At 39.0% G+C, this 14,328-nt stretch overlaps 1 protein-coding gene and 1 long non-coding RNA gene across 5 annotated transcripts in view; one reads left to right on the top strand and one right to left on the bottom strand.

Moving 5' to 3' along the window:
• LOC117992198 (rho guanine nucleotide exchange factor 17) overlaps window positions 1-12,678 on the top strand; it is a 128,600-nt gene extending 115,922 nt beyond the window's left edge. For 2 of the 4 annotated variants that reach the window (XM_069505867.1, XM_069505869.1), the window contains exons 11-21: window positions 162-292; window positions 546-706; window positions 1,387-1,482; window positions 2,064-2,323; window positions 4,151-4,171; window positions 4,727-4,907; window positions 5,901-5,968; window positions 7,035-7,171; window positions 7,809-7,986; window positions 9,171-9,341; window positions 9,725-12,678. In XM_069505867.1, the coding sequence (XP_069361968.1) occupies window positions 162-292; window positions 546-706; window positions 1,387-1,482; window positions 2,064-2,323; window positions 4,151-4,171; window positions 4,727-4,907; window positions 5,901-5,968; window positions 7,035-7,171; window positions 7,809-7,986; window positions 9,171-9,341; window positions 9,725-10,011 (1,691 nt within the window). In that variant the 3' untranslated portion in view covers window positions 10,012-12,678. Of the gene's footprint in view, window positions 1-161; window positions 293-545; window positions 707-1,386; window positions 1,483-2,063; window positions 2,339-4,150; window positions 4,172-4,726; window positions 4,908-5,900; window positions 5,969-7,034; window positions 7,172-7,808; window positions 7,987-9,170; window positions 9,342-9,724 lie in introns of all 4 variants that reach the window. The other 2 variants (XM_034979857.2, XM_069505868.1) reach the window with 2 other exon arrangements.
• LOC138403852 (uncharacterized) overlaps window positions 1-14,328 on the bottom strand; it is a 365,474-nt gene that overhangs the window by 128,908 nt on the left and 222,238 nt on the right. The gene's annotated exons all lie outside the window — the stretch shown is intronic.

The following is a 14,328-nucleotide window of genomic DNA, read 5'->3' as shown; positions in this document are numbered from 1 at the left end:
ATACCTATAATGACGTAGGCATTCGCTAAGAAAGGATTTTTGAAAATTCAATCCTTATGGGAGAGAAATAGGGGTTTCAAATTTGTGTAGTCGCGATATTTGTCGAAGTCGCGAGCATAAGCTAGTCTCGTATAATAACCTTAGAAATATATACATTTCAGGTGTGTATGGACAAGAGAGACCAGCTCCCGAGTTCTTGTCACCAGTTCCAATAAGGAAGACTAGAGCTGGATTACAGTTTACTTGCGCCGCCCCCACGCTGCCACCCAAAGGACAATCTCCTGATGTTTGGGTAACATGTTCAAATACTAAAAATCTACAATTAATTTATTACCTTCAATACGGTATTTGACTATGTCAAAAATAAATTATTTCTCAGTGTTAATTAAATAGAGGATCTTCCAAAACGCGTAAAATCCACGTCCTTTTTTAGTTTTGTGTGTGAAACCATTTTAAATTATCGACTCGCCTGCTCGTTTGCTCGCTATCTCTATTAAAAAAACTATGTACCTATTATTATTAATTATTAAAATCCAAAATTGCAGGTCTGCAATAGTGATGGCTATGTGGGTCAAGTTTGCGTACTCACATTGTCCCCAAAACCTCAAGTCACGTCGTGCAACGGAGTATGTAACGCCAGGATACTGTGTGTGGCCTGTGTGCCGCCGGCGCCAGCGCTCACCAGGCAGCAGACCTTAGATATACCGTAAGACTTCATTTTTTATTTAATACTAGATGGCGCTATTTAATCGATAACATTTCATGACGTAGTCCCGAACAAATGTACCGCCGACAGTACTCGCACTAACGGAGTTTTCTGCAATCTGGACCATATAAAGAAGTTTCAAGACACAACCGTCGGCCCAGCTGGCGCTACCGAGCACAACCAACCGCTCGGTGGGAGATCTCCCTTTGGTACGGTCGAGCCTGCAAACCGCTCCCATACCATATTAATCACTACCTAATCTAACTATATAAAAGGAAAAGGTGACTGACTGACTGACTGACTGATCTATCAACGCACAGCTCAAACTACTGGATGGATCGGGCTGAAATTTGGCATGCGGAAAGCTACTATGACGTAGGCATCCGCTAAGAAAGGATTTTTGAAAATTCAACCCCTAAGGGGGTGAAATAGGAGTTTGAAATTTGTAACGTTGAAACGTACACGGGACGGGACGGGAGGATTTCTTGAACTATTATTGGATAACTAGAACGTCCTGTCTTGTCCGTTTTCGAGTTATCCAATAGTAGTTTTTCAATAAATCTTCCCGTCCCGTCCCGTGCACGTGACGTACGTTACATACGCACGTTATAACTTGACCTTAAGCTATAACTTACGCTGAAGAAACAAGTTTTCAGTGCAAACCAATTTTATTTTTACAGAAGTACGAGCTCATTGAACAGCTGCACCGGATCAACAAAACCCGGAATCAGCATATCGGACCCTGATGAAAGCTGCAAGAATATACGACTAGACAGGTTCCTAATTTGATTTTTCTTTTATTGCATGAGTAGTTCCAATAAAGGTTTTCCTAGTTCTTCTTGAATAATAAGAACGTTCTTTGCCATCAGTATTTTTACACGACTGCCCAAAAAAGGGAGTGTAATATTTTCAGGGTTGAATTTCTCCCTCTCTTTTGAAAGTCTTTGATTTTACGGGATAAAAAATAGCCTTTGTCCTTCCTCTGTGATGGATCTCCTATGGGATGTAAGCTAGCTTTGCACCAAATTTCATTAATATCGGTTAAAAAGTTGGGCCGTGAAAAGTTAGCAGACAGATAGACAGACACACTTTCGCATTTATGATATTAGCAGGGATTTTATTTTAATTTTAGCTTGTTTACTACTTTTGCAACTGCGAAACCTTTGAAAACTCATACTATCGACTGTGGGAAAAGACAACAAATTCTGACAATTAAATTATGCTCTCAAATAACTTTAGCAGAAACTAACAGAACGGTACCTATTTAAGAAAAAAAACTTGTAGTTATGTTAGTCGTAGGTAAAATTGCCCATTTTATTTAGTTAAAAACATAAACAACCTCTCAATTTAAAAACAGTTCATCATCAAGCGACGACGAAGACGACGGGTCCTCAACATCAGAAAACCAAGATGCCTTATCCGAAAGAAGCCAAGAATCTGCAAGCCTCCGACTCCACAGCAGCCTCACCTCCAGCCTCAACCACCGAGGAACTCTGACTCCAAACCACAACAAGAGTCTTAGCACGCCACACACAGGCCAGAATATCCCAGTACACCCAGTGATGAAGTCCAATTCGAATCCAGCTGTTGATAAGCAGGCGATGGGGATTACATCTGGTGAGAACTTATTAGGTATACAAAATTCAGTGGGTGGTTGTGTTTGCTCATTAAGCACTGCTACTTCTTCTATATTAATTCTACAACTGCCTATAAAGGTGCTGATAAACTTGAGCATTCACTTGTAACAGAACATCGAGCATTCGCCGTTTTTATTTTTGTCGAACTGAACAACGAGCCGAGCCAACAATCTAGCCAAGCACAGTGCTACGAACGTCTTGAGAATTTTAGCGAACGCTCTATTCGATGCTCGTCTCGATGCAAAGCGTCGGTGGGCGAAGCGCGGAACGATTACAGAAGCTTGGCTCGGCAAAAAGTCCCAAGCAAATCTGCTCGCTAGAATGCTCGCTACAACGCTCGATAGAATGCTCGCTAAAATGTTCTAGTATTTTTTTGTAATGTAACATTCGCACGAATGCTCATTACAAGTGAATGCTCAAGTTTATCAGCACTTTTTGGGTCTCTCTATATCTTGCGACGCGGAATCGGCTTAAACGAAGTGCGTATCACCACACCATTCACACGACGATTGACGGTCTGTCTGTATATCTAGTCTTCTAAATATATAAAACTAGCTAATGCCCGCGACTTCGTACGCGTGGATTTAGGTTCTTAAAAATCCTGTGGGAACTCTTAAATTTTCCGGGCTAAAAAGTGTCCTTCCCCGGGTTGCAAGCTACCTCTGTACCATATTTCGTCAAAATCGGTTGAACGGTTGAGCCGTGAAAAGCTAGCAGACAGACAGACAGACAGACACACTTTCGCATTTATAATATTAGTATGGATGAAAAGCTGACTGACTGACTGACTGATATATCAGCGCTCAAACTACGGACGGATCAGGGGGAATTTTGGCATGCAGATAGCTATTATGACGTAGACGTCCGCTAAGATTTTTTTTTGAAAATTCAACAACTAAGGGGGTAAAATAGGAGTTTGAAGTTTTCGTAGTCCACGCGCATAAAGTTTTTCGAACCGGCTCAAGCAGATTCCACGTTGGTAGATATAGGGAGACCCTAATTGAATTCGTGACTTTCCTTGGCGTTTTCTGTACCCTTCACTGAACCCTGATAGTTACTTTTAAATGCAATGAAATAACCGATTGTTGGCACTTCACTTCTGTCTACCTTTGTTTCCTAATTTATTAAGGCCCAGTTGTGTGACATTCTTGTTTTTTTTTTAAATAGAGATAGCGAGCAAACTAGCAGGCGGGTCACCTGATGTTAAGTGATTACCGCCGCCCATGAACATTTGCAGCACCAGAGGAACTGCCGATGCGTTGCCGTTGCCGGCCTTTTATTTGTTTGTCCGCACCTTGAATAACCCCGTGTTGTAATCTAGTGGGAACACCGCCGATGGGAGTTGGTTCTACAGTTTGCATGTGCGTGGAAAGAAGGATCTAGCACAGCGAACGGTCGAAGTGCACCAGGTGGTGAGGGTGAAATTCCTTACGGTGGCGCGCGGTGCGGTTGTAGAAAAATGAGGGTGGAATGTGTTAAAATTTTTATCCAATAAATAGTAGTGGGTTGCACAAGTCAGTTCATACCTTCTCGAAAAAGGTGAATTTTTAATTGTGCAACGCAAGCCATTTTGCTTTTAACGTAACTGATCGCTTGTCATGCAACTGGACTTCCCTCTACCTGTTACCACTGCCCTTCTTGTATTGTATAGATCTTCTAGTTTGTGTTTTAATTGTTCCTAGTTGACTAATATTTTAATAGTCATTAAAATTAACTGGTAACCTAATTACTCCATAATCTGTGGTTGCACTGTCATCTAATCACTTATCATCTAAACACTGTGTTCTCATGTTTTTATGCTACTTAGTTCCTGGACGCATAATGGCTGGTACGAACTGTTTTTTTGATCTTTTACCTTTGCTTTATAATGTTATAAATCTTATCTGTACAATTTCAGAACTATACACTGCTGTTCTACCTGATGTAGAATATTTACTAACATTATTAGCTAATGTCATAAATACGAAAGTATCTGTCTATCTATCTGTTTTCCTGTCTGTTCCTTTTCAAGGCTCAGTCGATGAACCACTCTTAACCACAGAGATAGCTTGTATCCTGAAAATTGACATAATATAACATATGACGGAGATTTCTTTGGATTTAATTACACATGGTCGTTGTTGATGGCTGCCATGTCGTTTTTCTTATCAATCAGTACGCACATCCGGCGCTCACGCTCTCTCGAAAAGGAATATCGATTGAACAACTGACTGATACGACGTTAGCCACAGACAACTTCACTCTAATACGTGTAGTGTCTTGGTATTTGTGTAAGTGGATAGCACTGGGCTATTCGTTCATGCTCCCACAGGTCTTGCTTCTAACTTAGGATCATCAAATATCCTAAAGCGATCCATAACAGCGTTTATGCTTTCATATTCAGGTACCCTCTCATCGCCTGCCAGTAGACAATCGTCAGAGGACAGTGCTACCACGGCCAACCAGCCAACAATGTGGCTTGGCACTGAGGACGGTTGTATCCACGTGTACAACTGCTTGGATAACATCAGGATCAAGAAGAACAAGGTCAAGTTACAGCATAATTCTGGGGTTCATTCCATTGTGTGAGTATAGACCGATAAACTTTTTGAAGAAACAATTGGCCCCGATTCTCTAGTCTCTCTCTAAACTAAATTTAGAGTATCTGCATCCCTTTCTTTTTACTAATACTAAAAAAGGAACGGAACATGACTTTCACATTTAAAGACTCTAAATTTTAGTGCACAATAGAAATTTAAACAGTAGGTTCGCGACTGCGCGCTAAAATCACGGGTTTTACCATCTAAAAATTAAATTTAGAACTGTCAAACTGTGTCTGTCCTTTTCATATTACATTAGTAAGAAGAGCATGCGAAGACACTAAAATTAGGTTGTGCTCAGAATCACTGCCATTGTACAGAAACTGAAATATTTCATCATCATCATCAACCCATCGCTAGAAGATTCCTCAACAACGGGTCTCCTCTCAGAATTAGAAGTCTACCACACCAGCCAGGCGTGGATTGGCAGACTTTCACACACCTTTGAGAACGTTGTGGAGAACTCTAAGGCATGCCGGTTTCCGTACCTCAAACGGAAAAACTGGACCACTATAGGATCACTTTGTTGTCTGTCTGTCTTTCGGTCTGTCAAAATACCTACAGGTTACTTCCCGTTGATTTAGAATCATGAAATTTGGCAGGTAGGTAGGTCTTATAGCAGACATAAGGGGGAAAATCTGAGAACCGTGAATTTGTGGTTTTATCAAACAAAAATAATTAAATTGTGGTCATGAACTAATAATAATTATTAGTGTTTTCAATTTTCAAAGTTAGATAACTATTCCAAGGAGGGTATCATATGAAAGGGCTTTACTTGTAGGTACATTCTAAAACAGATTTTTATTTATTTTTATGCATAATAGTTTTTGGTTTATCGTGCAAAATGTCGAAAAAATACGACAGTAATACGAACCCTCGGAGTGCGAGTCTGACTTGCACTTGGCCGGGTTTTTTAATGAAAAGTAGGTATGTTTATGAACTGGTTAATTTTATGGATGAACACCTTTCTATTTCCAGGTACGTGGAGGGAAAAGTGTTTGTTGCTCTTGGAAATGGCGACCTTGTGGTGTATTGTCGAGATATCGGTAAATATGCACATTAATTATTTTAATCTCTTTATTCTTTATCATACAGCAAGAGCCTATGAGGGCCAAACCTTCGTTATTTTACAAAACCTGAAAGTTTCTATGCGTATTGTCCCCAACATATCAGGATCAGTGATTATGAAGTTCGGATCATGGGGGTTTTGGCAGATAACAAATAAAAAAGACGTATAAAATCTTTCAAAGTCAAAGTTTAAAGTGTATTTTTTATAATACTTTCTTCGAAGTAGTATTAGAAATCACATCATGCATTATCAGACACTAAGCATCGTGGCACCCCCTACCAGACATCCTAAAACTTTAATAATATGTCCTACTCTTGGGGTGTCCCCCAGACATTCAGACATACCTACCTGTTATATCCCAAAGCCACCATGATCCTAACTTCATAGTCACTGATCGTTTCCCCCTGTGTTCAGGACAATGTGCAGAAAAACTTTCAGCTTTTATAAAAAAAACGAAGGTCTGGCCCCCACGGGCTCTTAGACTGAGATCTATAGAGCGCACTTTGACTTTGTTCATACTTAAGATTGAGTTAATACGAGACAGATTTATGTGAGAGATATAGCTCTGTCTCGTTTTATCTTTGTCTTAAGTCTAAACTAAATCAGAGTGCGCTCTAAGATCTCATTCTAAGTATTGTATGTAGCAACCCCCTGCTAGACACCCTTGAACTTAATAATATTTTATTTTTATAACTTTAATATGTCTTGACTCTTAGGTGTCCCCCAGACATACCAGTTATCTGCAAAAGTCACCATGATCCAAACTTCATAGTCACTGATCGTTTCCCCATGTGTTCAGGACAATGCGCAGAGAAACTTTCAGCTTATATAAAATAAACGAGACCTTCTTCCACTTAATTAGTCCATATAATTTAGCAAATAAAAAAAACCCTCAACCCTCCACCTCCCATGGCCCCACCAACCTCTCGGTTATATGGGCCGAATCGCGGGAGGGCGCCCGTTCGGTACTTGCTCTTGGCATTTTCCCGGGGCGCCTTCTTGACTCCCTACAGATTATTTATCTCTGTGCTTGTCCCTTGTAGACGGGTCGTGGTCGGAGCGGTCGACGATCCCCGTGGGCTCAGGTGCAAGCCCCGTGAGCAGCATGCTGCTGTCGGAGGGGCGGCTGTGGTGCGCCACGCACTCCTCCATCAAAATTATCAACCCGCACTCTTTGCAGGTATAGTCCGCGATGGGTATCGCATGATCTGTTTCAACTCGTATACTACCCGTGCGCGATAAGTTGAGACTCGCCTGGAATGCAACCCTCCGCCCGCTTCCCCTGTAACTTCCCCTCGAGCTCCCGTGTTGTACTGTAGACAACGCCATTTTTTAAACTCGTACTTGCTTACGTCACGCAACGGCGACGCGCTCCGATTTTATAATCTTTTCGTTAATAGTTATTAGAGTTACTGCTTGTTATTTTGTCTGTTAAGTTAATTGTTATAATGAAGGGTAAAACTTTATATAGTGGAGAGAGAAATCTCGTGTTAAAAGTGTTGGACTTAAATAAAAATAATTATGACTCAGTTCGCACGCTTGTAATAGCTCAAGTATAATAAATATAAGGCGGTGTTGTTCCGAGTACAACACTCACTACATCAAAAAAAAAATGGCAGAGTCGCGGGTGGAAACTTGTAATATTTTTTTGTCTACAGTACAACCACGCGTCTGTGGCGTCACCGCCCCCAGGTCTCAACTTATTGCGCACGGGTAGTACAAGCATATTGAAGTGGTCCGTGCGAAATTTTCTTTTTTTCGCCATCTGCATACTTAATTATCCGTTGCCTCATCACGCTGTCCTCTGTGACTTGCAGGTGGACGAAACATTCCAAATAAGTTCAGAAACTAAGCCGATCAGCCACATGGCGGTGGCGGGCGGTTCTATTTGGCTGTCGCTGCACAACGCGGCGCAGTTGAGGTGCTACCACGCCACCAGCCGCGAGCAGCTCGCCGAGATCAACATCACGCCGCAAGTCACCAAGATGTTGCACGGTAACTACAAACAAGCAGACACTAAGCCGATCAGCTCTCCTGCACAACCGGAACAGACAAAATTCTGCCATGCAACTAGCTACAAGCATCAACACCACGTCACAATTTTTGTTAAAGAATATTAGCCATGTTTATCATGACTGATATTCCCCTCTCCCCTCCAACTAAGCGTAAAGCTTTTGCTAGGAGTAGGTATATTTGGGTAGAGTAGGTAAATTGCTATTGCGCGGAACCATGTCTCATTAACATCGATATGACGTCATTTTGACGGCAGCCGAAATAAAAATATACCATAAGCTCGAAATTTCAGTCTAGTGCTGACGTCACTAAAATGGCGGCCACGCGCAAAAGCAATTTGCGGGAGTTATACGACAATAGTGTAACGGGTGGGGTTCAAATCACCAAGATGTAACATAAAAATACTTACTACGCTGGCTGATTGATCCAAAGAAGGAACTTTTCCTATAATTCTAGAAACTTCACTCATGCCTTACTTACGCTTCTTCAATTGGGTCTTCTGAGAACTTACTTCTAGAACTCATCTCGTCAAACCAGCAATACTTGCGGTATTTAACGGTAAGGCGTTTTTATTTCGTTTAGGAGGTGTGTTTTGGAGTTTATTTGTAGGTATAAGTTGAGAAACTAAGCCGATGAGACACGACGTTACAACTTCTTTTGGAACTTTTCAGGTTGGGTATACGGATGAAACCTCCTGTCATATGTAAACCCAAATTAAACATGATCAGTATTATTATAGACGATTGAACGATCCATGTCGACATCTCAACCAGAAGGCGTCGACTGCTGAATGTTGATTTCTTACAAGGATCGTCACAAAACTTGATCTTGTACCACTTGTATCCAACAACTTGAAACGACTAGTTTATTATTTTTATTGTCTGTCCCCACCTATTCCCAATAGGAGAATATAGGAGAGTACCTCAATGCTGTTTTCCCGTGCAAGATCACCATTCAAGAACCCCAGTAACACTATAAGCCCCGCAAATTGCTATTGCGCTGGAACCATGTCTCATTAACATTGAAATGACGTCATTTTGTCGTCAGCCGAAATAAAAATATACCATCAGCTCGAAACTTCAGTCTAGTGCTGACGTCACTAAAAAAGCTCAGAGCCACTCAGTAAACGATGAAACGAGGAATTTATTTCTTGTCACATGTTCCAGGTTGCGACGACATAATCCGGCAGCACAAAGCCGCGTGTCTCCGAGTGACGGCGTTGCTGGCTCACCGCGACACTCTATGGGTCGGGACGAGCGCTGGCGTGCTGCTGACTGCTCCTCTACACAACTCGCCCAATGCCCGCACTGGGACCTTCACTGTTCCACAACTCAGTGGTAAGAATTTAAGAATTTGTTTTTGTCTTCTCCCCTTCAATTCTGCCCTAAATATGACGTCATAACAGGATGGGATCTTTAATTTTAATCGTTCCGTAATAGTCGTCTAATTGTCGTTTAGTCCTGAAGGTTTTCTAGTTTTGAAGCCATTCGGATAAAACCCTGATCGCAAGCATTTTTAGTACCGGAGCTCTCTTACATAGATCTAAATTATTATTTAGCACCATGAGAACTTTGAAATTAGAATTATGAACTTTCATAGAAACATGGTCTTCGTATCACATTATGAAATAATGATTTCAACGAAACCCGAGCAGCATTTCGTCAAAATTAGACCTGACCTTCTGGCTTTAGCATTATCTGATCCCCTCATTTGTTTTCAGGTATCACATATGGACACACAGGCCATGTGCGATTCCTGACAATAGTTGAGAACCCAGTACCTCAAAAACCGACCGCAAAACCAACCCAGAGCCTAAAAACCAAAACGTTGAGTCGGCGATCGACAAACGCGGAGAAACTTCAGAAACAAGCAGAAAACACACAGAGTAATAAGGAAACCTTAATTATCTCTGGGGGAGACGGCTACGAGGACTTCAGGAGTTCATCCATGACAGAAGACGCTGGCAGAGAGGATTCGACCAATCACCTTCTCCTTTGGAGAGTATGAACGAATTTCACGGCCTACAGGGTTTTTAATGCAACACTGGGACTCGTATTTCAGTTTTTGAACTTCAAATTTTTGTATACGAAAGCTCTCACAGACAGATGCGAAGTTTTAGAACATCATAAATGGTTTATTTTGCCAGATAGTTATGTGAACGTAGTCAAAGCAAATTTTCTTCGTCGATAGTCGTTCACTTTTTTGCAGGAATCATAAGTCTCTTGCAAGAATCATACGTCTCTTGCAAGTATCACAGGTTTCTTGCAAGAATCTCCATAGAACACGGATTTGTGCCACTTGTATCCAGCTAATACAGGCCCCAGCTACTTGCTTGAGATCATGTGTCCACCTAGTGGAGGGTCTTTTAAAGCGTCCAAGACGTTTTCCGGTGCGGGTCACTATTCAAGTGTGGCGTCACACAAAACAAACATGACGTTGAGGACTTTCTGCTGTCGCAATTGTTATTTTGGCTGAAGCATTGACGGTACCTTTGCTTATATTTTGAAGTTTAGCCAATAGTGGAAAAGTTTCAGCCAGTCAGAAGGATTGTTGTTATCAGTGACAGAAACTGAGATTTTTAGACTTGAATTTCGCATCTGTTTTGGATAGACTTTATTGTTTTTAGAAAATTCATGTACTTACTGCTGAAATCTAATTGATGATTATTTGAATGTAGAACAGCCTAAAGGTTGTTTTACACTAGAGCAATAACATGCGACAATGTGGCATGCTGTAAATGAAACCATTAATGACTGAAAGCAGCATGCGGCAGTCTATTTTATGCCGAGACAACATTGTGCTGCAGAAATAGAATATTACGGTATGAAAGTGTGCTGACAATTCTTGTTAATTTTTAAATTGTATGTGAAACTAGGGCATGCTTCAATATCGCACTATATTGCTCTGGCGTAAAACAGCCTTAATGTAATGAAGAATAATGTATCACAAATTTTTGTTGATTATTCTCGTAAATAAAAATGTTTCCAGCTTTTTATTAAAAGAATGTTGATATACTTAAAATAAATTTTAAAACTACTTAAGATGTTTAAAATTGTTTTGCGCGTTCTAGCATAGATAGCGTTTCTGTATTGAGATTATTAAATTAAAGGTTAAGTTAGGGCATCAAATGTCCAAATTTTATCAACAGTTGTAAGAGAAAATTTATATTGTGTGTCAAAATGGAAATTTTTAACATCGTACAGTATTATTAAACGTGTCATAAGCTATAGATATTGGATATTTAACGGCCTCATTGTAATTAGAGTACAATTACAAGATTTAAGATGTAAAGGCTAAAATTTTGTCTGCATTTACATTACACTGTACATTCTGTGAAAACAATTTCGTAAAGTTTTCAACTATCAGTAAACAGTAGTAAAACGTTTAACTATAAAAAAAAACTATTTGATATAAAATTGGAGTTTTATGCCAATACAAACAAAGCCAGATAAATCTGAAAGGTCTTATACCCACTCAATTTGGTTGTAACTTTTTGTTTTTGTAACATCTCCACTGTTTACCCAGATTCGCAATAAAGAAATTTGTATTTGTAACAATAAAAAACCATCAGATAATATTTTTATGTCTTCTTCTTTATAGGTGTATGGCTTTTAAGCATGCCAATTTTTATTTTATATTTAACTGATAATCCCACACTTTTAGTATCAAAGTAGGTAAGATATGCCCACTCCAAAATTTCAGCGCGAAGTTTTGGCGCAGAATCCTATGAAATGGAAATTGTATTGAAACCGTTCACGCGTATTTTTTCACCAGTGCGTGCGGCTTCATACAATTTCTATAAGTATATAACAGAATTTTGCGTAAAAAATCGCGCGGTGAAAATTCGCAATGCGAGCGTACCCTTATTGTAACTACTTGTTCATATTGAAGTCATTGTTTTAGCCTTTATACTCTAACCTTTTCTTGCGATCATGGGCTGTTGGTTATATCAAAAGAAAATATGTTTTTAGAAAGATTTATTACGTGTACCTATCTAATCATATCAATATAAAATGTTGGATGTCCGTAATATTTTACTAAATAAAAATATAGTCGTGGCAATTTTTATAGAGTAATTGAAAGGAAACTGTGTACCTACCGACCTAAAGTGGCTTATAAATGGGCTATATAAGTTTCACATTGCTGTAAAACTTGCAGACCAATGTATTAAGAAAAAAATTTGCAAAATACAGATTGACAATCGCTTAAAAAAATGGCAAAAACAGTGGCCCGTTTATCAGCCCCTTAGTAGAGTTAAATACATTTCAATTTTTTTTTGTAGATACTATGTTACCGCCGAATACTTGTATATGACTACAATACAAACCCTGTTTTAATTTTTGGATGTCTTAGAACTCTTAGAAGACTCAATTAAAAATAATAATATGGTATTTTCTCTCCGTTCTCTATAGATGTGAAATAATTGTTCTCATTAGATCTCTTACTATAATAATATGTATGTACCTAATTATAATAAAGTATAAAGTCAATGTTAAGCTTATAATTATACAAAGTGGAAAAATTATTGCTCAAAGTGAATTTTTTGTTTTTTTATGTTACCTACAAAGAAAATTAATAGTCAGAGCAAAATTTTACATTTAATATTTATGTGAATGAAGTAGGTATCTGTAAAAATGAAGCTATACAGATGGAATAAAAGAAATCGCACTTTGATGACCTTTTGTTATTTACTTCTCCTTTAAAAGCAAACTTCGGGAGGGTCGCGGCAGAAGCGACAGATGTGCGGTATGGACGCACCATGGCTGACGGACGCGCCGTGATGATAATAAACCCATAGATAATACACTATACCTACTAGATAAACACTATGAAAATGTATGTGTAGTGGCCAGATCGTAGAATTGATCATACCATACAGTAGTAGACCTTAATAGCTTAACCGGTAAAGGAGTGGACTGAAAACCGAAAGGTCGACGGTTCAAACCCCGCCCGTTGCACTATTGTACGAGTACCTACTCCTAGCACAAGCCTGACGCTTAGTTGGAGAGGAAAGGGGAAAATTAGTCATTTAACATGGCTAATATTCTTTAAAAAAAAATCATAAAATGATGGCATTTCATGAAATATTGCAGTTTGTTGACCATATTTTATATTATCATAGTGACCAAATCAATGAATAGAGGTCGGTTGATGATATGGTTGCTAAACGTATGGCTATTTCATGATAATATGGTCAAGTAAATGCACCACCATTTCACGATAATAATAGACAATATCAGGAAGCTTTCTACAAGTACCTACCTATCAATAACATAATAATGGTAGAATTTTTTGTATGGGTTTAATGACGCAGTAACGCGATGGGTTGCTATCCTCTAAGCTTCCCGTCCCGTCCAAGCAAGATTTCGACACTTAGGTCTGACACCAGCTGTTTTATATAATTAAGTATGTATTTAACATAGGAGCTGATTAAGTTAGGTATATAATGTACATTCAACAGCCATAAAAAGCCAATATGTCCAGAACGTTAGGTGAATTTCTATTGAATCAAAATCATTTTATCATCGAATATATTTATTTATTAAATCTTGTATTATTTTAATTTTAAACGTACTCAATATTATTTGTATTAAAATACGAAAACAATTTCCTTAATCATCTTTTGCGATTGTAGGCCATGGTTAAGAAATTGCCGTTTCTGCAAAATCACCAGCGTTAATATTATCTGTAGGTACTTCAACTTTAATTTCTGAATAATCATTAACATTCCTATGTGAATGTTGTGGAAACTCGCTGCTTTGAGGTGATTCTTTTGAAATATGACTCAGTTCAGCGTTACCAACTATTGATCCAATTTGCATTCTTAAATGTACTTGTTCGTACCTTGGAAGCTTTTTTACTATTTTTGCCATGGAACTGAAAAAGAGATCATTTTCATCTAATTCATCTTCAAGAGGTTTTCGCTGACCTTTATATAAGTTTATGCGTTCCTGAGCGAGCAAAATGTTTTTACATCTCTTGCCAATCCTAATTTTACTACCTCGATTGATATTAGTATCTTTATTGATATCATCATCGTCATTAATATCTCGCTTGTTGTTACCTTTATTATTATCATCCGTTATTTCTTGCATTCTCAGTTTGTGAGATTGTGTTTCTTCAATATTATCCTGAGTATTTTTCATAATTTCACTCCCGTTGCCTTGGTTTTCATGTTCAACAGGATTAGCAATACAGTTTTTTTGGGACAAAGAGAGGCTGTCTAGAAATGATAGGAGATTAGCTCTCTTTCTCGCGGCTTCTCCACTTGAACCAATACCAGGTTTTCCTTTACGTCTAATATAATAATCCCTTACATAACAC

This window comes from Maniola hyperantus, chromosome 21, assembly GCF_902806685.2.
Source record: "Maniola hyperantus chromosome 21, iAphHyp1.2, whole genome shotgun sequence".
Lineage (NCBI taxonomy): Eukaryota > Metazoa > Arthropoda > Insecta > Lepidoptera > Nymphalidae > Maniola > Maniola hyperantus.
This window is presented reverse-complemented; position numbering and strand designations above follow the sequence as displayed.